This window comes from Pelecanus crispus, chromosome 7 (genome assembly GCF_030463565.1).
Source record: "Pelecanus crispus isolate bPelCri1 chromosome 7, bPelCri1.pri, whole genome shotgun sequence".
NCBI classification, from domain to species: Eukaryota; Metazoa; Chordata; class Aves; order Pelecaniformes; family Pelecanidae; genus Pelecanus; species Pelecanus crispus.
Window position 1 is genome coordinate 51,432,061 of NC_134649.1, and position 25,037 is coordinate 51,457,097.

Sequence of the window (25,037 nt, forward strand, 5' to 3'; positions counted from 1 at the left end):
GCTGCCTAAACAAGGAGATTAAATAACAGAGATGCGCATGATAAGAGAAGTGAAACAACAAAGCAAAGCACTGGAGAGAGATTTCAGTCCCAAGACTCTTCCAGGAGAATCAAAAGAGTTAAAATAAAACCAGCAGGGCTACAACTGAAAATTCATGCAAAAGCTCCTATGGCCTGGTGTGTCCTTGCATGTCACAGCAGCTGGCATAGCTTGCTAGATAAATACACTTTAGAGGACTGATTAACTTGTCGTCTTGCAGCCCCTTCTCCTGCTGTTCATCAGCGGCTAGAAGCAGAGCTTCCCAGCTGATTATATCATTCACGTCTGGATCAGGGCAAAGGGTCTGAATGTTTAAAATGCTGCGGATGAAGCCAGTATGATGCGGGCTTCCCGGCGGCCCAGTTTTCAGGTGCAGCCACGCCAGGAACAGTTTGTTTACTGAAAGCTCTGCCTGTAGGACGAGGCACCATGTTTCCAGGGCTACAGAGCACCTCGTCCTGCAGGCTGCTCACTGAAATCAGCAGGAAGAGCTAAGAAAGGCGCAGAGATAAAACAGGAATGTGCCCAAACCAGGTGCAGCATCCAACTGAACTGCATCTCTGAGAAAGGAGATCAGAGGCGAGAAAGAGAGGATAGGCATGGTTATCCTTAAGGAAGGATAAGCACAGTTATCCCTGCCAGAGGGTAACCCTGGCTCTCATCGTCTGCTTGAGGCAATGGGAGCAGAGTGGGAAGACTGGGCGCAGCTCTCCCTAAAACGCAGGTGAGGCTCCTCGAGACCCATGTCCACGACCCTAATTTCCTCCCTCCAGGCAGAACAGCTATTCCCCACGGCGATGCGCGACCACCCCGTGCCACGCTGTCCCGCACGGTCCCCTTGGCCATGGAGGCAGATCCGACGCTGGGCTGCCGAGGTCCATCCATCCCAGCACCCCTGTGCCCCGCTCCACAGCGGCACTGGCTGTGCGCTCAGGAGCAGAACGACGTCTCTGTTGGGTTTGGTTTCGGCGGGGCCAGTTCCCAGCGTGTGGCTGCAGAGCGCGGGGTGCCGGCACACGCGCAGCGGCAGGAGCGAGCTCAGACAGGGCAGGGATGCTCCGCCAGCTTGGAGACACCAGGCGCCCGTGGTCCCCGCCGCCCCCGGCTCGGACTGCTCCCCGTTCGCAGCGACGCGGGCAACGCCACCTCGCCCTTACCCTGCTCTCCGCTTGCTCCCGTGTCCCGGGACATCCTCCAGCCTCACGCCACGGAGATCCGCCAGACCCGACGGCTGGCATGCCAGGTCCCACAGTGACTCCAGTGCCATGGCAGGCATCGCCGACCGACAGCCACAGCCTCGGGTTTGGCTTTACAAGGGATCGTCTGGGTCCGGCCCCAAGAGGCTCCGTGCAAGGAGCCCCATGCCCTGCCACCAGTGGCACGGGCACTGCAGGAGGGTTTTACCCCCACGCCATCGGTTTTACTGCTCGTCCCCCTCCAAGAGCCCTGCACAGGGGAGGGCACAAGGCCAGGCTCTGCTCTGCGGGGCAGGGATGAGGGACAGCTGGACTCACCAAGATCTGGTTCTCAAATCCACCCCGGCATCTCCCCAGACACAGTCTGGCAGGGACACCTGGGCTAAGCCAGGCAAACACACCGCTCCCCGCTCCGCTGACCTGCCTTTCGAGCAGCAGCTACACTTAAGTCAAAGGACTCAAATTATCTCAGGCAATTTTTGCATTTGCCAGCCAAGTTGCAGGCTTTGTCAAGGAAAAAGTCAATCCAACAATGCAGGACCTTCTTCCGAAGTCCTCTTGCAGCCCAAACTCTTCCTCTAGATTTAATGATGAACACGCTGTGTACCAGCCGTGACTAAAAACACTGATGGAGGACCAACCCGTGGCGGCCCCCAGCTGCTCCCGCAGCCCTGCCGTCACCCAGTGCTGCTGGTGGGGCTGGCAGCCCCCGGAGCCCCTGCCCGAGCAGCAGCCGTGGCAGCCCCGGCGCCGGCGGACGGCGCAGCACGAGCACCCGCGGCTCGCAGCCCTCTGCACTGCGAGGCCGCGTACCCCCGCAGCCCAGCACGCCGCCAGCACCCGGCACAGTTCCGGGTGTCCCGGCACAGGGCAGACACCCCACCATGCAGCCTCAGCACGTGGGTCCCACACCCTGAGCAGCCATCAGTGACAATTTTCAAGTGGCCAGCCCCCATCCAGACAGCAAGAGAAAACGCCAGACGCTTTCTGAAATCTGGGCAGCTGACAAAGCAGAGGGTGCTTCCTCAAACTGCCCGGTACGGACAGACATTCACCGGGAAGCAGAACCCATCCAGACACACTTCACAAGCCAGAGGACGGACCAGCGCTGCCCTGCGCTGCCGGGAGCCGTCCCCCCGCTGCCACCCAGCAGGGACGGGAACCGCGTCCCAGGGTTTTACACCAGACACGACCACGCAGAGCTGTGACATGGTGGCCCCATCTCCTTCCCCGTCCCCTGCACTTGCAGCCACCCACCTCCTCCCCGCTGGAGGGGAGCAGATGCCAGGGCCCGCCCGGGGTTGAGCCCGTGGCTGCGGGTGGGACGTCTGACATGGGGCCAAACTCCTGCCAGCGGCGAGCACGGAGAACCGCTGGAAGAGCTGAAATGAGGGCAGAGCACCGGTGCCAAAGGGATATTCAATTTACAGTGTAAAAGCTTGGCTTGGATCTACAGCAGATTGATTGCTAAAAAGCCAATTTTATTTAAATTAACTTCAATTTAAATTTCAGAAGCAGGAGCACACTGAGCCTCTGGGTTATTAAAGCTGTAATTTGGAAAGGGGCGATTTTCTCCTTTAGACGAGCACCACCAGTGGTGCTCCAGCAAATTATTAACATACCGCAACAGCCTAGTCAAAGCTAAACGAATTGTAAAGTATTGCTACGTTTATTGTATTACTCAAACCCAGGCGTGCCAGGATGCAGAGAAATAGTGGAATTGCTCCAGATGTGAGAGGTGATGGAGGGACAGAGCCCGCTGAGGGCACCGGGACAGCCAAATGCTTTAGGCAGGCTGCCAGCCTCCTCACACACACGTGCCTCCTGGCACGGCACGGCACGGCACGGCACGGCACGGCATGGCACGGCATGGCACGGCATGGCACAGCACGGCTGCCCTGCATGCATCCCCCTCCCCGACACCAGCAGAGGAGGGTGCCCCAAATCCCGCCGGGACAAGCCACAGCCAGCAAGTGCCAGCCGCTGATGGAGGAGACTCAGAGCCAGCCGGGAGGAGCGGCTGAGACCGCGCTGAGCACCGGTGCCCGAAGACCCCCCAGGGTCTCCAGGTAAAGCAAAGCGCAGCCTGGGGACCTCGAGGCGAGACGGTCGGAGCCCAGCCTCAGCCTCACGCTCACCCACGCTGCCGGGGAGCGCTGCGAACACGACGCACGCAGAGCAGCACTCCAGAGCGGCCCTCCTGCTCTCCATTTGCTGAGCCTTTGGAAGCGAGACACGTATCGCAGCATTTCTGACTGCAGACACTCCCCACATCCAGGCAGCGCATCAGTGACGCCGAGCCGAGCCATCCTTGGAGCTGCCCCCCACTTGTCGGGGCAGCACCGCCAAACCCCGGCCATCTGCCTCCGTCCCCGGGAGAAGGAAAACAACAGCAACAGCACAGCGACGTGGGAAGGTCTCCCGAAGCAGCAAAGTTTGACGGGCCTTACCTTCATCCTCAGCGCGTCGTCACACTGCGAGTGGTTGGAGACGCAGGCGTAGGTGGAGGGGCACCAGTAACACTTCCACCTGGTCGAGAGGCAGCTGGTGCATCTGAAATGGCAAAGTGGTGAGAAAAGCAGATTTCAGGCTGCTCAGCCGTGCGATCCATCTTCACACGTTGTGTTCAGTCCTTAATGGTGCCCAGAAAAACCCGTCTGTGGCAGGCACCGGGCCGCCCTCTCCTCCTCTCCCTGGGAGCTGGCAGGGGCCGCGGGCAGAGCCCACCATCCCCAGTGCCGCTCCGAGGCAGCTCCACGGCACCACCGCCTGCGGTGCCGCCACCTGGCCCCGGGCCACGGCAGACCGGGAGCCACTGGCTCTGGCTGCTCCCCTGCTGAGCGAAAAATCCTCTTTTCCCCCAAAATGCTCTTTCCCCCCGTCCGTCTCCCCGTGGAGCCAGGGGAAGGCTCTCCCCCGTGGTCTGCACGGGGTGCGGGACTGCCAGCGGGCAGGACGTGGGGATCCCTGCGTCAGGCTCCGCTGTTACGCTCCTGAAAGCTGGGAGACTCTCTGTGGGTGCCACCAGACCCCTCTCCTCCAGCCCACCGTGCCGATGAGGGGCACGAGGCTGCTCCCACCCGGGGCTGGCAGGGGAGAGGGGGAACGCGCCCCTCCCCACGCCGCTCCCTCACCACCCCACAGACCCCCGGGGATCGCCGGCCAGGCCGGCTCTGCTGCCTAAGGGTTAACACAACAAGCTTTATGCAAAAATATTATTCGCATTTAAAAAACCCCAACGTGTCCAGATGGCTCCATCCGCCGCGAGGACCCTCCTTTGTAAATCCCTGGCAGCGCAGCCACTACGCCACTGCCAAATCCTGCCCAGGCCCCCAGCCGCCGCGCTGGCAGGGTGGCTGCGCTCCCCCATTAACCCCGTGCTGGGGGACCCTCGCCCGTGCGTGCACCCTCCCGCCTTCACACCGCTCCATCTGCCTGCATCGCGCTGGCGTGGCACCACCGGCACCCTGCCCGACGCCTGCCCGACGCCTGCCCGCGGTGGCCCGGCTGCCGGCACACCGGGGTCACTTACGCTCTCTTCGGGTAAATGTTTCCAGTTCTTTTGCAATCGTAGATGGTGAAATTGGCCCGGATAATGTTTTTGCTGTTGACCCGGAGAGCAGTTTCAACGACCACGTGGTCTGAGAGAATCAAGCCAAAGAATATTGGGTCGCAAGAGCCTCTCGCTCGCACTTAGAAGACAAGACAGACCCTTGGGAAAACAAGGGCTAAATCTGATTTGTTTTCTCTAGGGCTTCCTCTGAGCTGCATTTCAGAGCTCGGACCATTCATCTTTTGCCCTCTGACTTTCAGCTCTTCCCTCTTAAATCAACACTTTGCATCACCCTCACCAGAAATGAACATTGCAACTTTCAGCAGAAAATTCCAGCGTGTTGTGCAAGTGTTAATTAGCAGAGTTAATTATTGTCTTCGCTTACAGTTGGTGCTAAATGATATTTAAAAAAAAAATGTGGTAATTAAAACATGTTAGTTATCGTGTTTTAAAACCCTGTACACTTTCCCCGTGACAACAAACCTGCAGAGAAGAGTGGAAATCCCTTTTTTGGCTACTTAACAGGCTATACGAACTTCCCCTTCCCCCAAAATTGCTTCACATTTTTTTTTCTTTGCAATTTTGCCATATAAGCACCAGGGACAAGAGACAATGCCTCTTTCAGAATATGTACAATAAATCAGCGCATTGGATTCCAGAAATTCATTTGGACATTGCCGTAACCAACAATACAGAACAGTTAATGATCTCCCATTCTTTGGATAGCTAGGGAGAAAAACAATGCAGCTTTATAAACTTGCCTATGAAAAGTGGGATTTTCAAAAGGACTGGCTAATTCTTCTCCTACTGGAGTCAGCCATCTTCAATAGAGCATTCACTCCAGGCTTGAAAGATGAAGAATTAACAAGCACTCAAGTCTGGAATGAAGCATCGAACTTCTCAGAAGCAGCTCTAAAATGGGGCTGTCTCCATTGCTCAGCGGCCAGTATCAGATCTGGTCAGCCTGGCTCTCAAGGCTCGGTTGGCTTTCAACCACATCTGCAGGTGCTTGCCACCTCCAGAACGCAGCTCCGTGGAGCCTCAAGATGGGCATCCCGTTTCTGAAAACATCTGAAAGCAGGGGGATACTAGAAAACCTCAGTCTGGCTTTTAATTGCACAAATGACATTAAGAGTTCCTGAGCTGCCTTTAGGTACACACTTGCTCTTCTTCCAGAACTTCTCTTGAAAGGTAGCGCACGTCCGGGAGGGAAATTAAACAAAAGCAATTGAAAATATCAATATTAGTAGCAACATTATTTCCCCAGGGCTAAAACATTTTTGTTTTAGTACTTACTAAATCTAAAGCAGAAGTTCTAACCAGATAAATCTTAATAAAATAAGTACATGAACTGGCTTTTAAATGCTGACGTCTAAACCAGAAATTGATAGATCTGAAATACTGTCAATTCATGTTAAGATGGCGGAACTCCCATGCTTTAAAGTCATACGCCCTATAAAGCAGAAGCAGCCTGGGTCTTTTTTTCCCCTGTATGCATTATCTGCACATACAGCTGGAACAAGAAAAAAAGCCTATAAAAAATTATGTCCACAAAAGTGGTTAGCACGAACCGAGCTTGTTTTCCTCTACATACCTTGGTCATCTGGAAACGCTGGGTATCTGTCACGTGGAAGTAAACTGCAATAAATAAATTGGTTTACATAATCTCCGGCAACTCTGGCTACCATGTGGATATTATTTCCATAGTCACATGAAATATTTGTTCCATTCAGGTTCGGGATAGTCCCATTTATTTGTATTATCAGGGCCTATATTTGGACAGAAAAAAAATCAGTTATTATGACAGAAAAGCATGTTTAGGATTTGTCAATGTTTTACAAGCTTTTCATAGGCGAGCGACTCCAAAACAGGGCCACGGATAGCCGTTTTCTTTCATTTTATGCCCTTCGAACTCTGAAAGTCATCCGCCTACAAAACCTGGCTTCAGAAGTAAGCGCTCGGTCACCAGGAACTCCAACAACTGCAGCTGCTGCGTTACCAGCTGGCACGAAAACCCAGCCCGGGGCCGCCTTGGGACAGCGCTCGGGGGAAGCATGACGCAAGGGCTGAGCCCTCCCGGGCTGCCCAGCCTGCCCTCGACCCACGCCGCCTGCACGAGCAGAAAATATTAACCCCTGCTTCCGAGCGCCCGAAGCTGCCGGCTCGCGCCGGCGCGGAGCAGGGACCGGGGCGGAGGAGCCCGGCGGGAGCCTGCTGGGAGGGCTGCTCAGCGTCCGCCCCGGCACGCAGGGCCGAGCGGGCTGGCTGCAGGCGTTTCTTTTTGCCGTCAGCCTCCGAGGGGAAGGGACGGGAAGCTTTGCGGAAAGGGAATGCTTTTGAGGAGGGTGACTCAGGAAAACGCGCAGCCCACGCACTTGGCTGGCTTCCCCCGCCGTCAGCGGGGTGACTCCCTGGGGACCCGCAGCCCACCAGAAGCGGAGCCGGACGGGTGCGAGGGTCCTGTGGGATCCCCCTCGCCAGCTCTGGCCTGGGCCCTGCCCCAGCCGCTGCCTGTTTACGAGCAATTGCCCCAAGTTAGGGCTGGTCGAGAACTTTGCCGCTGGGAGAGGGTCTGTCTTTAAATGCAAAATATTTTGATGAAAACGTTTAAAATATCATTAAAATATTGTTAAAAACAGCAACATACAAAACCAGAAAATGAGTCGATTTAGCTGTCTGCAACTGGTCTTCTGCATTTTTAAATTTTACAGATCTCTCCAGCGTGTTTATTTGAGCAGCTTTAGAAGTCCTGTTCACCCACAGGCTCAGCAGCTGATGTCCTGCTGGCTCCCAGGGTGTCGGGCGCAGGAGGGCACCTCCAGGCGCTTTTGAGAACCTTGGCCGGACGCGGTAGCACGCAACAGAGCTCAGCATCCCCACGACCCATATCCGAGCCGTGTGGAGCCGTGCCCCCGTGCCAGAGGAGCATGGATATTGACCAGCCCTGAGAGCAGGTAACGACTCTACGAGATGCTGCACATGATTAATTTGGTATTCACACCAAACGCACCGGGTTCTCTTTGTCGATATTAATCTCGGGCTCCAAGATGGTCATGGAAGGGCACTGCTGCACTCCCTCACTTGCACTCGCCCAGAAGTTGGCCCCTGTGAAGTTCGTGCACTCGTGCTGCAGAGAACACCTGCAATGAACAGAGGGACAATTCGCGGTTGATTATTTTTAAAACAGGCGATAAAAATGTTGACTTCCTTGTGAGGGAAGATCCTGAGAAAATCCTGTCCCTACACCTTTTTCCTCCATCCATGCAGCTAAGCTTAAAGCTTTGCTGCTATATTTAAAGTGTCTGTTGCCACGATAAGGGCACATACTCCCACCAGCATCAACGGAGCATCAGGATTCAGGGTAAGCGAGAGCAGGCAGGCTGAACACAAAACCAAAGAGGAGAAGGTGACATTTGGTCCAACTTCTTCAATTTGTAAACACAGAGTCTAATTTTGTAAATCCCTTTTTGAGTGTTGTCTCCTACACATCAGTAATAATTGCAAGGGCAAAAGACAGTCTTTAACAGGGTGTTGGCTCTCTCAGTCCCATGGTTGGATGCCTGCAATATATTCTTTGCACTGGCAGCTGACTGCAGCATTTCAATGCAGCTACAGTTAAATCCTGGCTCTGAAGAGCATCCCAACCGTTTGAGACCAGATGAAATTGTTTTTAAAAGCATGTATTTCGTAAGGAATGGACAAAGACTAATGGTAGTGTGACTGTGTGGAAATACAAAAGGCACCAGAAAACCTTGGCCGGGCTTGAAGGACAAAGGACATGCCAAAGCGCACTAGGACGCAACCATTCCTACCTGGTCTCCATCGTGCACCACCCGCAGTAAGCGTCAGCAGCGGCCAGGCACTCTGTGCACGTCGAGTACTGGTTGCAGGCAGCCACCTTCACCCGCGTCATCTGCACGACAACAGCACAACTGCTTCCAAATGGTTTACAACACCGCAGAAACACTCAACCCGGCCAGGATGTGCCAGTATGGCCACACGTAGCTAGCGGCAAGACACCAGCCTCGGGCTACTTAACCCGTTAGCCTGAACCAAGCCTTACAGAACAGACAGCAAGGAGCAGACCCTGGCACCACCGCCCTCCTCCCCACGTCGCTCAGAGGTGGGTGCTCCAAGTACGACCAGCCCGCACGGGGACCGGCACAGGCAGCTGCCCACTGCCCTGCCGGAGCCCCCAGCAGAGCCCGTCCCAGCCCGGGGACCACGTGCCCCCGGGCAGGTAAGGACGCCCAAGGGACGGGGCTTGCTGCTGCCAGTGCGGTTGTCCCACGGGGTGCGTGGCAGCGCTGAGCTGAGCTGAGCTGCTCCTTTGCAGCCGGCACCTCGGCGATAGATGTGTGCTGGTCAGGCTACGGAGAGCGACACCACACCTTTCTGATGCGCCAGATGGAGATGGTTTCGCAGCTTGTCCCTCCCCATGAAAAGCTCTCACTCAGACCTGCAGAAAGCGCCTTTCTAGACAGAGCTGAATGCTATCTGGCTACTTACAAAATGACCAGAAAGCAAAACCACTCTGGAAACCTTAATTCGTAAAGAAATCAAAGTACCTCTGGGGACTTGCTCGGCAGGAGCAGTTGGAGGGAAAGCATGTGTCAGTTTCTGCTTTTTCCTTCCTCAATTTCTAAACATTTGGGAAGGAAAACTGAGTCGTTCGGTACAGCGGGGACCGACAACACGAGGTGCTGAGAGCCCCGAGCTCCCACCAAGCGAGCGTACCTCAGGCTGTGGGCTCCTTGGCCTGACCCCTGCTTTACCTGCAACACTTCACTGGTCCCCAGCCCTGCGATGCTCAGCACCCCCCCAACCCCATTGAGCTCCCGGGGAGCTTCCCGGGATGCTAATTCCACCAAAGAAAAATTAAGTCATCTGGTTTATTGGAAAAGAAAGAGAGGAGAGCATCACAAGTGCTGCACTGGGTGTTTGATCAAGCCCAAATGAGGCGCACAGCCCAGCCTGGGAGCTGAGATGAGGCAGTGTGAAACATCGGCTAAAGAGGCATCCCGGGAGGGTTCTGTGAAATGATAATGACCAATCTGCAGGGAATTAGGGCTTGGAAAATACAAATGCAACATATAACATTTGTGGTTGTGCATCTGTTTTGACAGATTAAAATGTAATTCAGGACAAACCACCAGCGCCTGGAGCGCTCAGCTCTCGTCTTCCTCCTCTGCTCACTTGACGGAGATGAGACCGTCTGCTCCTACCTGCTGTGGCGCTCCCGGTCTCCGCAGAGAGCCTCCTCCCACCCAGCCCTCCTGCCGGCCAGGCTGAGCAGAAACCTCCCCCAAGGATCATTTCTGACAGGCAGACTTTTTGTCTGTAGGATCTCCTAAAAGCCTCCTTAAAGACTGCGTACCGTAAGTTTCAGGTTTCTCTACAGGAACAACTTCTGCTTATTTCTGCACTCCCATAAGCGGGATTGGTTTTGTTATCTTTCACTCTTCTTTTTACCTTGCCACCACAAAGACGAGAAAGCCTGACAAGCTGGTCTGCTCGGCATGACGCCCACCCTGCACAGCAGGACAGGCACCGGTACCCCCCCGAAAGCCCTGTGACACCCCAGCCACAGCTCTGAACTTCTTGGCTCTGCCCATTAACGTTAAAGCAGGTTTTGTTGTCCCTTCCTGCTCCCAGCTTAGTGCTGAACGCTAAATCAAATGCACAGTGCTCGAAGGACTGTTTTACTGAAGATGAAGATCTCACCTGATAGGAGGTCATCAGATAGAGGTAGGTGGAATCAGAAGGGTCGAACTGCATGATGGGGTGCACAGGCTCTCCATAAGCCACCGAAATGGATCTCCGGCTAATAACCTTCATGGTACTGTCCAGATTAATCTGTAGTGAGAAGCAGCCACTGGTTGAGACCATTTTTCAAACACTATGGGCAGAAGATTATTTTTCCTCGGTTATAAACAGGAATCAAAGTGGTATCTAATGGCGTTGCACATTTTCAAGCGCTGTAAATCTCTACACGCTTCGCAAGCTGCACACACAGAGCTTTACTGAAAAGCCAGCTCTGTGCTACAGGGAAGGCACGAAGTGGCCCAGAAAGCCCGGGCCGTGGCCAGGAGCAGCGCCCAGTGATGAATAACGCTCGCAGCCCTTGGTCCCTCTGCTTAAAGCCCTCTGTCTGAGAGGCTGCCTGCAAAACTTCTAGTCTAAGGCTCTACCCACTGCACGGCTCGACGGGACGGCTGTTTGCAGCAGGCCACAGCAGCGTCACTCTCGCTTTACCCTAATGTAAGTGGCACCAGCCTTCAGCCCTCATTACATACATATGTGCATTTCTGTTACAAAGAACATTGCATTTCCAAAGCTTAATGAAAAACAGTGAAAATCACCAACAGGGCTGTACAACATGGCATCCCCTGCTCTCTGCATATTTGAAAAATAAGTGTTGTCATTCCCAGCCAAAAGAAGCTTTTATCCCTGCTAACTCCAGAAGACCATGGCAGCAGCCGCAAGAGAGCCGAATCCTACCTTGCCTCATGAATCACCAGCTGAAGCGCTGGCAGTGATGGAAGAGGCTGCAAAGCATCAGCCTGCCTTTCAGATCCCAGAATGTCTTGGCATTTGACTTGAAAACTCAGCGAATTAAATGTGGCATCGCTGAGAGGGAATAACAATAGGGCTACACAATTTCGCGTGACAGTCACTTTTCAGCTTAAAACAGAAAGGGAGCGAGGAAAATTCCTACCTCCTTACGAGCAAGGGACGGCAATACTTGTAAGGACCAAGCGTGCCTCTGCTCTCTAAAGTCTGGATTAATTAATTAACATAGGATTAATTAATTCTTACACTAGAGCAGCACCGACGTGTCCTAGTGAGATAGCACAAGCTCAAAGCAGAGGGCTTCCCTCTGCTAAGAACCGTACACAAGCACTGCAAGCTACTATGCAGAAAAAGAAGGGAACTATCGTTATCCCGTTTTTAAAAGCTGGCTAACCAGGAGCTAAATGATTTGCCTGGGATCACCCAAGACGTCCATGAGCCGAGTCCCAACACCCTCCACTTTAGCTCTGCGACCATCCTCTCTCCTGTCTTGCTGAGATTTGCTCTGCGCTTGGCTGTTTCTAGGCGCCTGTCCCTAGGTCCCTCTGCCTCCTGGGCTCCTTTACCCTGCACTTCCACCGCACAGGGACCTTCCCTGCATCCCCGTGAGCTGCGGCCCCCGGGGCAGAGCCACCGCAGCCGTGCAGAGGGGCACAGACCACCAGCCCGGAGCAGGGCCGGGGCGTGCTGGGGGACACGTGCTGCACCGGCGCTGGCGAGAGCCGCGTGGGCTGAGCTCCTGGGCCACCCCACCACAGCTCCTCGCCTACAGCCTTCCAGCCCTGGGCACGTGAGGACTTGCCAGAACAGACCCTTCCTACCCCACCTCCTTCGAGGGCATTGCGCCCTGGCACACCCTGCCCTGGCCACCGCTTCCCCAGGGCTGTTTTTCCTTTAACGACTGCTGGACGTGGCACTGATAATGGCCCTCACGAAATGCCCATCTGCAGCCTATCTGATTAATTCCCCACACATACCCCTGGCAGCCATAATTGCTGCTGGCAGGAGCTGGTCGAGCACTATTTCTGCCCCTTTGCTGTCTTTTCTCAGGCAGCAAATCTGAATGATAACTCACGCAAAGTATCTTGTATCCCGTGCCAAATAACAAGGAGCCCCGAAGGTAAAAGGGCTTCTGGTTATGCAGCTGTGTTGCAGAATTAGATTAGAGCTATCTGAGCAAATTATCCCAGCAAAGGGTAGCCAGGAGCCTCTCCCTAATGGAGGCTCAGCAGATAAGGCTGCTTTCTCCGAGACGATAATGGAAGCAGAGCTGTTAATACTGTGTGAACAGGGGCTGCGCTGCGGGTGGCATGTGCCCCTCCAGCCGGTGCACCTGGCCGGGGTGCCAGCTTCCTCCTCCCACCTTCGCCAATTACCTGCCCCTGCGGGCAAAAATCAAAGCAGTGAGTTTCTTTGCGATCGCTCCCACATTTCTGCCAGGAGCACTTGGACTCAAGTGGAAGAGATTGGATCAGTTTTCTTCTCTTCAAGCATTTTGATCCAATATTCCACAGTATGCACCACTCACCCCAGGCTGAGACAAAGAAGGTATCAGCCCTGTCTCTGCTCCAGGGCCTTTTCCCCCCTCTCCTCTGTGGAATTGCGATGCTGAGAGTACACCAAACTGTTGCGGCTGGCTGGAATCAAAACTTTCTTTGGCAAACTTCAAGCGCTGAAGTTACTGAAACCTTGGCCTTGCATCTTGGCTCTGGAGCCAGGGTATCGCGTTGCCCTATATTGCCTTTGGCACATTATTTAAAAGAGATGCTCCATCAGATGCGTGGGCTCACACCTGCTTTGGACTCAGCTGTGATGAAGCATCTCTCCGTGATTCCCCTGTCTACATGGAGCCTTCAACAGCCATCAGCTTGGAGGGAGAATTTATTAGAAGAGCTGTTAATAATTAAATGCTGCACAACAACATTTCCAGCATAGGGTTCATCAAGAACATCCTGCTCGCATGGCAGCCTTGAACAGTAATTAACAGCCACCAGTCACCAGGCAGCATATATCACTGTACAGATTACGGCAGCATCCAGTTACTTGTCATTGCCAAATAAAAGCAGGTGCTCAGACAAACTCAGCAACAGGCACTGTCCTCTGTGCAAACCAGAGGTGCTGCAAGGGGAAGCCCCACCGCCCGCCCTGTCCCCCCAGCCCTGCCTCCCCCGTGTCGGTGCTGCCGGGCTCCACTTGCCTTCAGGAGTCCTCCGCTGGCAGTGCCCAGGAACACGACGGTGTAGTTATTGACGCTGGCCACCGCCACCGCCGTCAGGCCGCTGTAGGTGAACACGGGGGTCGCTGTGACGGGGTTCACGATGGCCAGCGGGTGCTGAAGGTGCGCTGCTCCACAGTCCAGCTGCTCCGGCTGCAGCTGCGGAGAGACACGCATGTCAGTGGGCTGCAGCGAACGCCAGCGGGTCCCCCCGCCATCACCGCCTGGGGCTCAGGGCGGACAAAGTGCTGACGGCCCTGCTGCGCCCAGGGAAAGCTCCTCGCTACCGAGTCATGGAATAGGAAAATGTAGCTGGTTAATACGGGAGCAAAGAGCTGTAATAGAGCTTCCTTGCTGCTTGCCAGACCTACCCTCAGAGCCAAATCCAGACCGGGCTTTGCTGGAGATGAGCTGCCAGAGGAGCTCTGCCCTTGCCCGTGCTATGGGCAGGACCGGGGCAGCACCGGGATCGCTGCCGGAGCCATCCCGGTGCAGGGCATCCCAGGAGGGCATCCTCCAGCCAAAGGCCCATTTACTGTAGCAGCACCCTCACCCCAGCACAAAAGTCGGGCGCAAGGGTAAAAAGGGACAAGGAGGCTCCTCGCCCCCCTCTCCCACCAAAGCAGTCAGAGGTCTCTTCTTCGGCACGGCGCTGGAAGCCCCTGGCCGGCGGGGGCTGCGCCGCAGGTGAGGTTTCTCAGCCGGCCGAAGACGAGCCCCCGCCGCGCCGCCTGCCCGCGCAGAGGCAGTCGCCCTGCCCGCAGAGGCACGGTCCCACGCAGCCCCAGCGCTGCCGTGTGCCGGTCCCCTTCCCGCCATCAGCACTCGGGATCAGCGCTTGGGAGCACGCGGAGCCCCGCTCAGCCGGGGCGGCCGCAAGCCCAGCAGCCATCTCTGGCTCCTTCCCTCTCAAACAAAAGGTGTAGCGAAAAGTTTCTCCAATAAAAGAACTCGAAATATTATTTCCCTGCAAGTAAGTGAGGAAGTGAGCGAGAACAGAGCCAAGGCGGGGGGGAGCTCGCTGGAGACTCAGGACTGTAAATCCTGGCTCTGATCTTGCTGCTACTGCAGTCAACAGCAAAATTTCCACTGGTCTTCCAGTGGGACGGGACGGGATGGAGGAGCTGCCGAGTGGGAGGAGGCACCGCACTGCGGGACATGGAGGGAAGAGCAGCGGCTGCAAAACTCTGCCCAGAAACACTGGAGCCACCGACTCCATCCAGCCTCAACCCGCAGCCACTCACCGTGCCCCGGGGACCAAGAACAGCTGTGCTCCGTGCCCAAGCCTACAAGATGTTCATTATTTGCCTCTGGCTTCTGCTTTCAAGCTATTCCTCGAAGCTCTGGGGGAGCAGGAACTGCCTTTGTTACAGAAAAGTTAAATTCAGGACAGCAGGACAGCAGACGCCACAGCTCGAGCAGGCGCCCGCGGCAGGAACCGGGGCGGTGGGCGGCACTGCCGGGGCCGGCCCCAGCGGACAAGCCGCCCCGCACGAGGGCCGGCGACCGGGGGCACGAGGCCAGCGTCAAGGCTGCCGCGACAATTCGCTATCGGGTGCCGAGGTGTGAAGGCTGAGGACAATTGTTAAGGACTCCTCACCTGCGAGCCTTGCCTGCGAGCAGGCATTTGGCTCATTTGGCCCAAAGCAAGACAACAGACTCTAGTATCCTGCGCTAAATTAATTAGCACAGCTGCTGCATGACAGCAGCATTTGAAAATGGGACCGGTGCTTCACACTCCTACCCCGCCAAGACGCACCCACGATTTATGGCCACTCTCACCCTGAATCCTCTGAGACTCTCCTTGTAATTTCTGCTCAGTGTGGACGGATTCAACAACATTTGAGTATCGCAACAGCCTTGCTGCCGACCATTCACCTGCTGTCACTCCTACAGCAGCTTTTATGAAGTGCTGTGGGTGCAGCCGAAGCCGTTCAAATGATGGGCATGTTTCAAGGGCCATTACCACATCATCTACAGTGCCATTTCAGGCTCGTCTTAAGAGAAGCCGCAATTGCGCTGTCACCCTTCCCGGGTGCAGGCACGCAGCTGCAGGGCTGACGTGCCGACAACTGTGGGTATTTGCAGGCTGCCTGAAAGCACACCAAATTAAGGGCCTGATTGTGGGAAATGCTTGTACAAAACTCTAGACAAGAGAGTGATGGCGGACTGCAACCCACACCCCGAGAACTAAGCACATTTTACGCCTTCCTGAACTCCACCATAATGTGGATATCCGTTCCAAAATAATCATCAGGAGTGCTAATTTAAGCAGAACAAATGCAGGGATTTGAGGCTGTATCTGTTAAGAAACTGGACCACATGCTTCCACCAAGCAGGAGAAGTTGACAACCAGCCTCTTTAGCATATTCCTTCCTCCCTGGGCTCAGTGCACCAGGGCCTGTATTTTAATTCCCTTATTATCGTCATTATTTCATTAATGGAACCAGACTAAATCTTCAGCTCTCCCCTCTGTTCAGCCCGTTTAGGAGATTAGGCAAATCTCCAGGCTTTGCAGCGAGCGCGTGAGACCCAGCCAGGACCACCCCTCCGCTCCGACCTCATGCCCGGACCCTGGTTTGGGCTGCACCTCCTGCCTTGTGCCTGTCCCCCCTCCTGGCCACAACCACCCATCCTGGGTTAGTGCCACATTACAGCAACACGTCCCTGGAAAAAAACGGGGAAGAAACTTGCTAAAACCCAAAACATATGCAAAGCAACCGGGCTGTGTCTCCAGGAGCGAGGGACGGTGTCCCCCGCCAGACCATGGCAGGGCTGGTGACCCCTCTGCAGGGGCCAGGGCCAGTCCGTGGCGGGGCAGCCGGCATGGGGACCGCGGGCCACGGCACGGCCCCCTTCTCCTCTTTGCATGGGAGAAGACAGCAGCAAACCCCACCGGGCTGGGCGTGAACCGCGGGTGCCAGCCAGCTCTCGGTCTTTTGCAGCAGCTGGCTTCCCGAGTACCTGGTGCCATCACAGACCCACAGCCTCCTCTGTGCAAGGCACACACAGCAGGCAGCTCCCCTGTTCCGCAGAGCGGCTCGTCCCCCTTGCCCAGCGGGAGCGCGCCGCTGCAAGACGCACCCAGGGCTCGCTTCCCTGCTGCTGGACCAGCGCAAGCGTGCTGCCGCAAACGCAGACTGGGTCCTCTCCATGAAACTGCCCTGATCTCGGTCTCCTGTGCCCCAACAGACACCAGACCCCCACGTCCGCTGCTGCTGCAGGTCGCGTCAGATGTGAAGTAACAAAGGCTGATTTGAAAAACTTCCTCTGCTAGAGAGTGCCAAGCAGGAGGCAACACGCTCGGAGCTGCAGCTCAATTCACATGGGACCGAGACAAAAGGATCAAGTGTTGTGGATGCAAGTGACTTTGCTAAATGCATTTCGCAGTTTTACGGCATTTCATTCTATTAAAAAATAAAATTGCAGCCCAAATTCTTAAGTGTGTATGTTTTCCCCTGCAAGTGGGCAACACAACTTTTTTACACCGTACAGAGGATACAGCAGCCATTCATGTTTCTGATGTAATGGTCCCTTCCATTCACAGCCAGACCTTTAGAAATGCACTTGGGTTTACTTATTTGTCTTGGGGATGATCATCTCTAGCCCCTCTTCATTACTCTTTACCAATATTAACCACCCGAAGCTCACAAGGCTGCTTCCAGCCGGGAAGCTGAGGTAGGGAGGCACCTCAGGCTGCCTGGGAGCCCGAGGGATGCTCAGCGCCGTGTCCCCGCAGCAGCTGAGCGCGGAGCTGGCACCGGCGTTTGTCTGCCGGCAGCTTCGCCGCCTCCCGGCCCGAGGGACGCAGCCCTTTCTTCTCACAGGTGGCCGAAATCACGGGAAGTTCCTTATCTGCTGAGCTTGCCCCTGCATAAATCACACATTTCAGACCTAATATCAGCGCAAAGTGTTTTCCACAGTAAACAGGATGCAACTATTCCAACACAGGCCAAGCTTTATTTTGGCCACATACATCCTTCCTCCGAAACACCTTTCTTTAAATGACATCAGCTCTTCTGACGGACGGGCAGGAGGAAACATATGGTGTTTCCCTCTCTCGGGTCTCAAGGTGGGGTGACACACTGTGCTGCTTCTGTCTGTAAACCACAGCACCGAGGGGACATCTTAACTCTCCCATGTTATGGTAAACAGGATACGGCCAAGTCACATCCTTCTGCAGGCACCAGGCAATCACCGCAGCTTGGGAAATCGCACCTCAAGGTTGTGCTAAAAGGCTTTTTCCATGCGGAATGGGTTAAATCTTGCTCCATCTTAGCTCTAACTGCCCTACCCTGAAGTGGAGAAAGCATAAACGTTAAGTTTTCTTCCAAAACCAATCTCTCTATCATCTGCATTTTAAAACAACGCTGTGGGCATTTACTGTATTGCCACTATTTTTCTGCTACACACCTTGGATGCTCAGTAATTCACGGAAATATTGGGTAGGTCTAGATTCAGATACTTCTGCACCCAAAACATTTGACTCTGCCACCTCGACGCTAACGAAAAGCCACCTCTGGCGCAAGCTGGAGACAACGCACAACCGGCACCGGCCGAGCAGCGCTGCTGTCGCCCTGCGCACTTGCAAGGAGGGCGCGCTCAGTATTTTTGGAAAATTTCACAAGTGATGCAAATTAGTTCAGACCAAGGAGCCACATCTAAGAGGAGGATTAGTCAGATTAACCCTGAGTGTGATTGCAAAAACAAAGCAGGACAGAGACAAAAGATTTCCAGCCACATCAGAGCGCAAGAGTTCAGCTATTTTCACGGTGCGAGTTCAGTTCTTTATCCCAGGCCTAAAAGGAGCAGAAAAAGCCATTTCCCAGAATTTCCATTACAGCTCCCCAGCCCTGGGCGCTGCGCCCCAGAGGCAGGCATGCAGGATGTCCCTTCGGGAAGGAAGTCTGCTGGAAACAGAAGGAGGAAGAGGAGTGGTGAGGCAGCACTCAGGAAAACCATGAAACGCACCGATTTCTGCATCCTGTGTTTGTGACCTTTAAAATAGTTCTTAAGCAAAGATGGAGTTTATTTCTGAATCAAAAGCACGCTGCAGTTCAGAAAAAAAGCTCTGCAGCTTTTGCTTTCAGCAAGGCTTTTCTGACTCCACGACAGCGAGTCTGAAAGCTTCGCAGAGCAGCAGTAAGTGGAAGGGGAGTCCGGCCCCTTTCATGCATCGTATCAGCGCAGATTAAAGCGTTGGCTTCCAGCATGCCTGGAGTCCTGGGAAAATGACACAGCCAGCATCCGATAATCCGCTCCAAACTTGTTGATTTGTGGGACTTAGCCATCATCTTCATAGGCTCAAAATTTGGCAGTTGCTCCCACACAACTGACATTTTCAGGCCATTAAAGTCTGTGATAAAAGGGCTCTAGCTTTATCTCTTGCCTCCCTTAACATAAACCATTAGGCTTTTATTAACATTTAGGTATGACTCAGGGAAATCTCTGATTGCAGAGAGAATATTCAAAATAATTCGGATACTGTCCGAAGAGAACAGCAGGGCACGGACTCAAAGTTGAAGAGCAGAGAGAGGCTAAAAAACAACATGGAAGTATTTCATAGACGCCATAGGAAAAGGAGCAGAGCGAGAGATGGTGGCAAGCTGGCCCAGCTGCATTACGAAAACAGAAAGTACAAGCCCTCCTCTGTGCCGGGCAGAGCCCAGACGGGCCACGAACCCCCTCCCAGGCTGAGCCCATTCATCCCCGAGCCCCCCCGCCCCGTGCTGCCAGCAGTTTGTACACACAATCACGCGTTTATCTGCTGGAGTGTCGCAACCAGAGCTGTCAAAAACAGGCTTTTTGGGATGCCTGAGGAAAATGTCATCCTCAGAAGAGGGCTCTACTGTTAAGGCACTTGAGACGTAAGCGGACTCTAATTGTAATGCTGCCGCAAGGGCAGGCATTATCACAGAGCTCCTCTAACTTCCCATCATATTTTTTAGGCAATGGGAGGCAAATCAACGTGCGCTCTTGGCCTGTCGAGGCACTCAGGCTGAGAACCTCCAATAAAATGAATCTTGCTGAATTCTTCTCGAGAATCATCCACACTAAGCAATCAGTGCACCCTCGGCACAGCAGACGTCCTTAAAAAAAGGCTTAAAAACGAGATTTGCACTCTGTTTTCACTGTCTACTTAGACCACAAGTTTCTTGGGCGAGGAAGTGGCGGTTTTGCTGCATTCTGCACGTTTGCACGGCGCCAGCCCTAGCTACAGTGCTCTGCAAGCCACCAGCGCGACACCGGCGACGGGCTGTCCCGACACCCATCTGTCCGCTCTCGGTGGCGGCCCGGACCACGTCCCGCCCGCAGGGAGCCCCGGCCCCGGCTCCACCACGCCCGCGGCTTTTCCAGCCCAACAGCATCCAGGCACGGCGGCGGGCAGAGTCCCGGGGGGTAAATCAGCACTGCCCGACCGATGCCGGGGGCCCGTCGGCGTCCGCAGGACCTGCCCAAGTGCTCCCGAGTGCGCGCGAGGGCGGCTCGCAGCAGCCCTCGGGACCTCGCCTGCAGACCTCGGTGCTGGTTCACGGCCTGGGAAACCGCAAGGATCCACGTGCGGCCCCACGCGCCTCGCCCCTGCACGGGCGACAGCCGGGATGACTGCTGCCTCCATCCCCAGACACGTCTTGCTGAAGCGGAGTGATTGCTAACGAAAAACCATCAGCGGGTTCCCTCTGTCAAACCCCACCAAATCACCGCTCCCCGGCCAAAGGCGCATCCACCGCACCGCAGCCAGCGGCACCAGCAGCAGAGCCGCGTCGGCCGTGCGGAGGGAGAACCGACCGCGTCGGTGCGCCTGCCCCTCCCTCCTCCGCCGACAAATGTCACCCCCGTGCCGGAAAGCATTCCTTCGGCTTCTGCAGAGCTCCTGATGCCTGGCAGTTTTTCAGCCTCTTATATTCATTTTTATTTTACAGGAAAGCTTTCTTCGCCCCCCCGTCTTATAAAACTCATTCTTCTCTCTCCCTGCTCTGGACTCCAACCCTCCTCTTTCCTGCCAGGTCCTGACATTCACTCTCGGCAGCTTCACAGGGAACTTTCACCTGATTAAAACGACTGAGGAATTCAGGCTTGTGTCCCTCAGATGAAGAGAGCAGAGCGAACCGGGCGCGAAGCCCAGCGAGCACAGGGCCGGCGGCCGCGGCGCAAGGCAGGGCGCAGCAAGCGCTCTGCACACAAGTGGTTCTCCTGGGACTTCTCATCGCCTTAGACCTGTTCCGTGCTGCACAAGAGTTACTCGGGAATCTGCACAACCGGAGGCACGAGGTGCCCGGCAGCCCTGGGTGCCCATGCCACTTGTCCTGCCCTTCACAGATTTCTGAGTTTTCGGCAATGGTCGAGGTGCTCGCCTGTTAGAAGGTGACGGGCTCAGCAGACCGTGCCTGAAGCGGGACTCGGGGCCAGAGCTGACCCGACAGGCTGAGCCCACCAGCCCTCTGCAAGCAAACGAGAACCTGTTTTCAGTGAGTTTGCAAAGACGCGGATCTCCAGCCAGTCCAAGGCCAAGCCTGGGACGCGCCAAACTGCTGCGTCAAGGCGGCAGCAGCCACCTTCACCTGCACCGCGGCCGCAGACCTGAAACCACCAGAGGTGAGGTGGTTCGAAACGCCGCAAGACGCTCTCAGCACCCCGTCTCACCTCAGAGGGCGAACCCCAGGCTCTGGCTGCCGTTCGGCAGCGGCAGCCCCGGGCAGACCTCACGTATGCCTGCTTGGCTGCTGCCTGCAAGAGCCGTCTCAGAGGGAAGATGCAGTCAAAAGCCAGGACCGGGGAACAGCCAGGCTGTGGGCAAAGCCAGCTGGGCTGTGACGGTGAGGCCAAAGCCTGACAACGGCTGGAACAAACACAGGCTTCCTGCGGCCATCCATCTTCTGCTGCGACACTTCAGGCGCGGGAGGAAAGGGCGGGAGGTGTCCGCAACGGGAGCCTTCCTCGGGGCGTGAGGGAGGATGTAAGAGCTCCGAGGAGTCCCCGGAGGCTCCAGCCTCAGCTCCAGCGGCGTCCTGAAGCTGGACGCCTGCAGCTAGACGGTGTGATCGTCCCCTCCGCCACCTCCTCCGGCGGGAACCGGCCGGACTCGCGGCCACCCGTCGCCCCGCAAGCGCCAGCCCCGTCGCGCTGACCTTGAGGCTGAACTGCTGGTAAAGAAAGCCAAGGGCAATGTTGAGAGGGGACTGGCAGGACCTGCCCTGCACCCACCTCCCCCAAAACACCTTCCCCCTGGCCTGCGTAGCCCCGGCACGGCTCCCCCTCCCTCGCCCCACACGAGCCCGGGGTCCGGCGCACGCCCGCGCCTCGCGCTGCGGAGAGCTGAAGCGGCACGTGCGACTGCACGGGGAACTGCTAAAAGCAGAGAAATATAGAAAAAGTAGCAGTCTTTTAACTGAAATTGCACATCCTTCATGCTGCCAGGAAGACTGGTCAAGCTTATTATGTTAGCCTTCATCCTGCATTAAATACAATACTTCAGATTATACAATCAAATCCCCCAGGAATGGGCAGGCAGAGGGATTAACAAACAACAGGCTCCAAAGGGGTTGTCATAGTCAAAATAGCACGCGTTTAAGCAGTGAGAGTTTGTATGTCCTTTAAATTCACAGCCGCTGGAAATGCGGCTCCTCGGCCCCGCTCCCCGGGGACAGGGAGCCGAGCGGATCAGCCGAGCGCGCCCCGTCCCAGGGACGCTCGCGCTGCTCTGAAAGCCGAACTGACGCGTCCCCCTCGACACTGTTCGGAGTAAGACACCGGATTTATCCAGGCTGTATTTTCTTAGCTGCTCCTTCCTTGGGAGAGCCTCCCCTTCCACCACGCAAGCTGTGTTTCTCATTTATGTTGAGCCTTGGCTTCAGTAACCAATCTCAAACTATTCAAACTGCTTCCCGCAGGGAGGGATCCTGGGTGAACTGAGAGTTTGGCTCCTCAATCTTTGGGGGTTATTTTTTTATTATTGCTACAACTAACACAGCACTTTAGACGCTCAAAGTGCTCTGAAGGCATATCTGTGCCATTCTGGGCTGAAAAAAGCATCCATTAAAGTGACAACTTCTTACCTAACTCAACCGGTCTTTTGCATGTGTCAGTTCAGATCTGCTTCATTTAGCAATAGTTTATAGTAAATGTTTTCCTGTATTTTCCTCATTAGTTCTGCCGAATCAATTAAGCTCTGAAATAATGAGCAGAACTCTACTCTTCTTTTACGCATCCTCAGCAAAGCCTGCCTCTGAACGGCAGCGCTGCCCCACGCCGCTGTGCCGCCGAGGCATCCTCCACGGGTACCAGCGCACGCATCGCCTGCTCCGCAGCCTTGGCACCGGCGTCCAGAAACAAACCAACGCCACCTGCTCCCGGCACCCAGCCCACTGCAGTAGTTTGGCATACAAAGGTTAAAAAAGGCCTTTTTGCTCATTAACCGAGCAGTCCAAATGTGGAAGTGACCAAGGCAAAAAGACGTGGTCTAAGGGAGACGCACTGCTTCCCCGGCTCACAGACATACCCTTCCTCCACCCTAACACACAAGATAGACACCTCTGCCCTCACTTTCGGGACTGAGAAAATCCAATAGACAGTTAAACGGATGGTTATGGAAAGTGCGAAGAATGCAGGTGTGAGCACAGGCTCCTCCAGCCTGCGGCCAGCCCTCGGACGCGCACACAGTCTCCTCTTGCAGGCGGCACCTGGACAAGGCAAAAGATGTTCTCCAGGCATCTCTCTGAAAGCGCTGCGCTTGTTGACTTGCCAGTGTTGCATCTTTACAGCTGCTTCTTTGGTGGTTGACCCCCCCCCAGTAGGAAATTAGCATCAGCAGAATAATTTCAAAAATCTGTTAAAAATCAATGGTCCTACTGGATTCAGCAGCTGAGCACCTCTCTTATTTAGTCACAGTATGGAAGGCTTTCCTTTTCTCTACCATTTCATTTTATGTTTTTCTCTGCCTGTCTTCAAGATTTGCAGAAACTGATGTTTCCAAAGCTGTCTGGAAAAACCCACTGCACTTTGCAGCTCGCTGTGGTACCAAATCTCAGCAAAAAATGACACTAGTTAGGTGATCCCAGGGACATAACATTGCAACCCCAGCTCCTCCCCAAAGCCTGAAACCTTTCTTCAGCAGCTTATTTGACAGCGGCCAAGTAGCGTTTCCATGTCCAGGGAGCCCTAGCGCGTGGAGGTGGCCGGCACGCCGCCGGAGCGCTCTCCTGGCGGGAGGAATCCCAGGAGGGATGTGCGGGAACCACCACCCTCCCAGCCTTCTACCATGTGGCTCACCCCAGGGGCACACGCGATTCAAATGCAACGAAAAAGCGCGAGGAGGAAGTCATCTGTATCAGTTGCTCTCCAGATGCGGATGCCTGTCCCCTCAAGCAGAGATTTGGCCACAACTTCCTTCCCATTTAATGACCTGCCACACTGACTGCCGAAAGCCCGAGCTGAGCCCGCTGCCTGCGTGAGCCGGCTCCCAGAGCGGGGTGGTGGTCCACCGCTCTCTGAGGAACCACATGGAACAGCACACCATTCCCGGTGCCTCTGTACCGCCTGCAGTTAGCACCTTGATCTACGAGATATACTGAAGGATGACAGGGACTCAAGAGTCAAACAACTGTGGAAACTGCTGCTTTATATTACATTAAAAAAATCCCTCATCTTTCACATCTCCCCTTCTTCATCGAGTGCTATCATTATACTGTAAACTTTTCCCAACTCCTCCTAAAAAGGTCACTCTACACAGAGACGTTGTCTAGAGCATTCCAGGTTTTCAATGGCCCCTTTTAATTAGGCGATCCACCAGAGATGGCTTTTGGCCACTAGCAGCTCACAACCCGTTGAATGTTGGCAGCGGTCAGCAGACGGTGGGATGAAAATCTAATAGCTGAAGGGCTTCTGCTGCAGAAGGGAGCAGTACGAAGCAGCATAATACTTTAAACAGAGATGAGACAGAAACAGGAAGACAAGTTCCAAATTTCTTTCAAATAATAGAGGTATGTGTTTGCAAAATCCAGACTTTCAGGCAATTCTGCTTCTGGGTTAGAATCAAAAGATTTGTATTCCAGTGCCACTTGCAACGCATAAGCTGCAGAAACCTTGTCAGAGCAACGACCCTCCAATGGTTCAGGCCCAAAAGATGGGCAGCCTTGTTCCGGCAGCTGGTCCTGCCTGGCCAGACCGCTGCTGCCCAGCATCAGCTGCCTCCCACTGCCTGTGCCGCCGGCACGGGTTTGGTGGCCGCAGGTCCAAAGGCAAGCCTGCAGCTTCGCTGAGGCCTGAGACTTGAACTGGGGTTTGTGCCCTGGACTCGAGCAGCCCCACCACAAACCCCAAGCTCCCTCTGCATCCCGCAGCTCTCGCAGCTGCCGCTCACCCGTGCGGTGGCTCCCTCGGGAGCACGGCAGCAAACCCGGGGACTGCAACTCCGGCCATGCCACGTTCAGAGGAGGGCACGGCAGAATAAGACCCCCAGTAT

The 25,037-nt window shown here is 55.0% G+C and overlaps 1 protein-coding gene across 1 annotated transcript in view; it reads right to left on the reverse strand.

The window, feature by feature from the left end:
* The window catches only part of PLXND1 (plexin D1), an 83,858-nt gene that overhangs the window by 49,120 nt on the left and 9,701 nt on the right, over positions 1 to 25,037 (reverse strand). The window contains exons 2-8 of the mRNA XM_075713815.1: positions 13,559 to 13,735; positions 10,513 to 10,644; positions 8,601 to 8,701; positions 7,799 to 7,928; positions 6,383 to 6,557; positions 4,768 to 4,876; positions 3,686 to 3,788 (exon numbers count right to left, since the gene is read on the reverse strand). Of these exons, the coding sequence (XP_075569930.1) occupies positions 3,686 to 3,788; positions 4,768 to 4,876; positions 6,383 to 6,557; positions 7,799 to 7,928; positions 8,601 to 8,701; positions 10,513 to 10,644; positions 13,559 to 13,735 (927 nt within the window). The remainder of the gene's footprint in view (positions 1 to 3,685; positions 3,789 to 4,767; positions 4,877 to 6,382; positions 6,558 to 7,798; positions 7,929 to 8,600; positions 8,702 to 10,512; positions 10,645 to 13,558; positions 13,736 to 25,037) is intronic.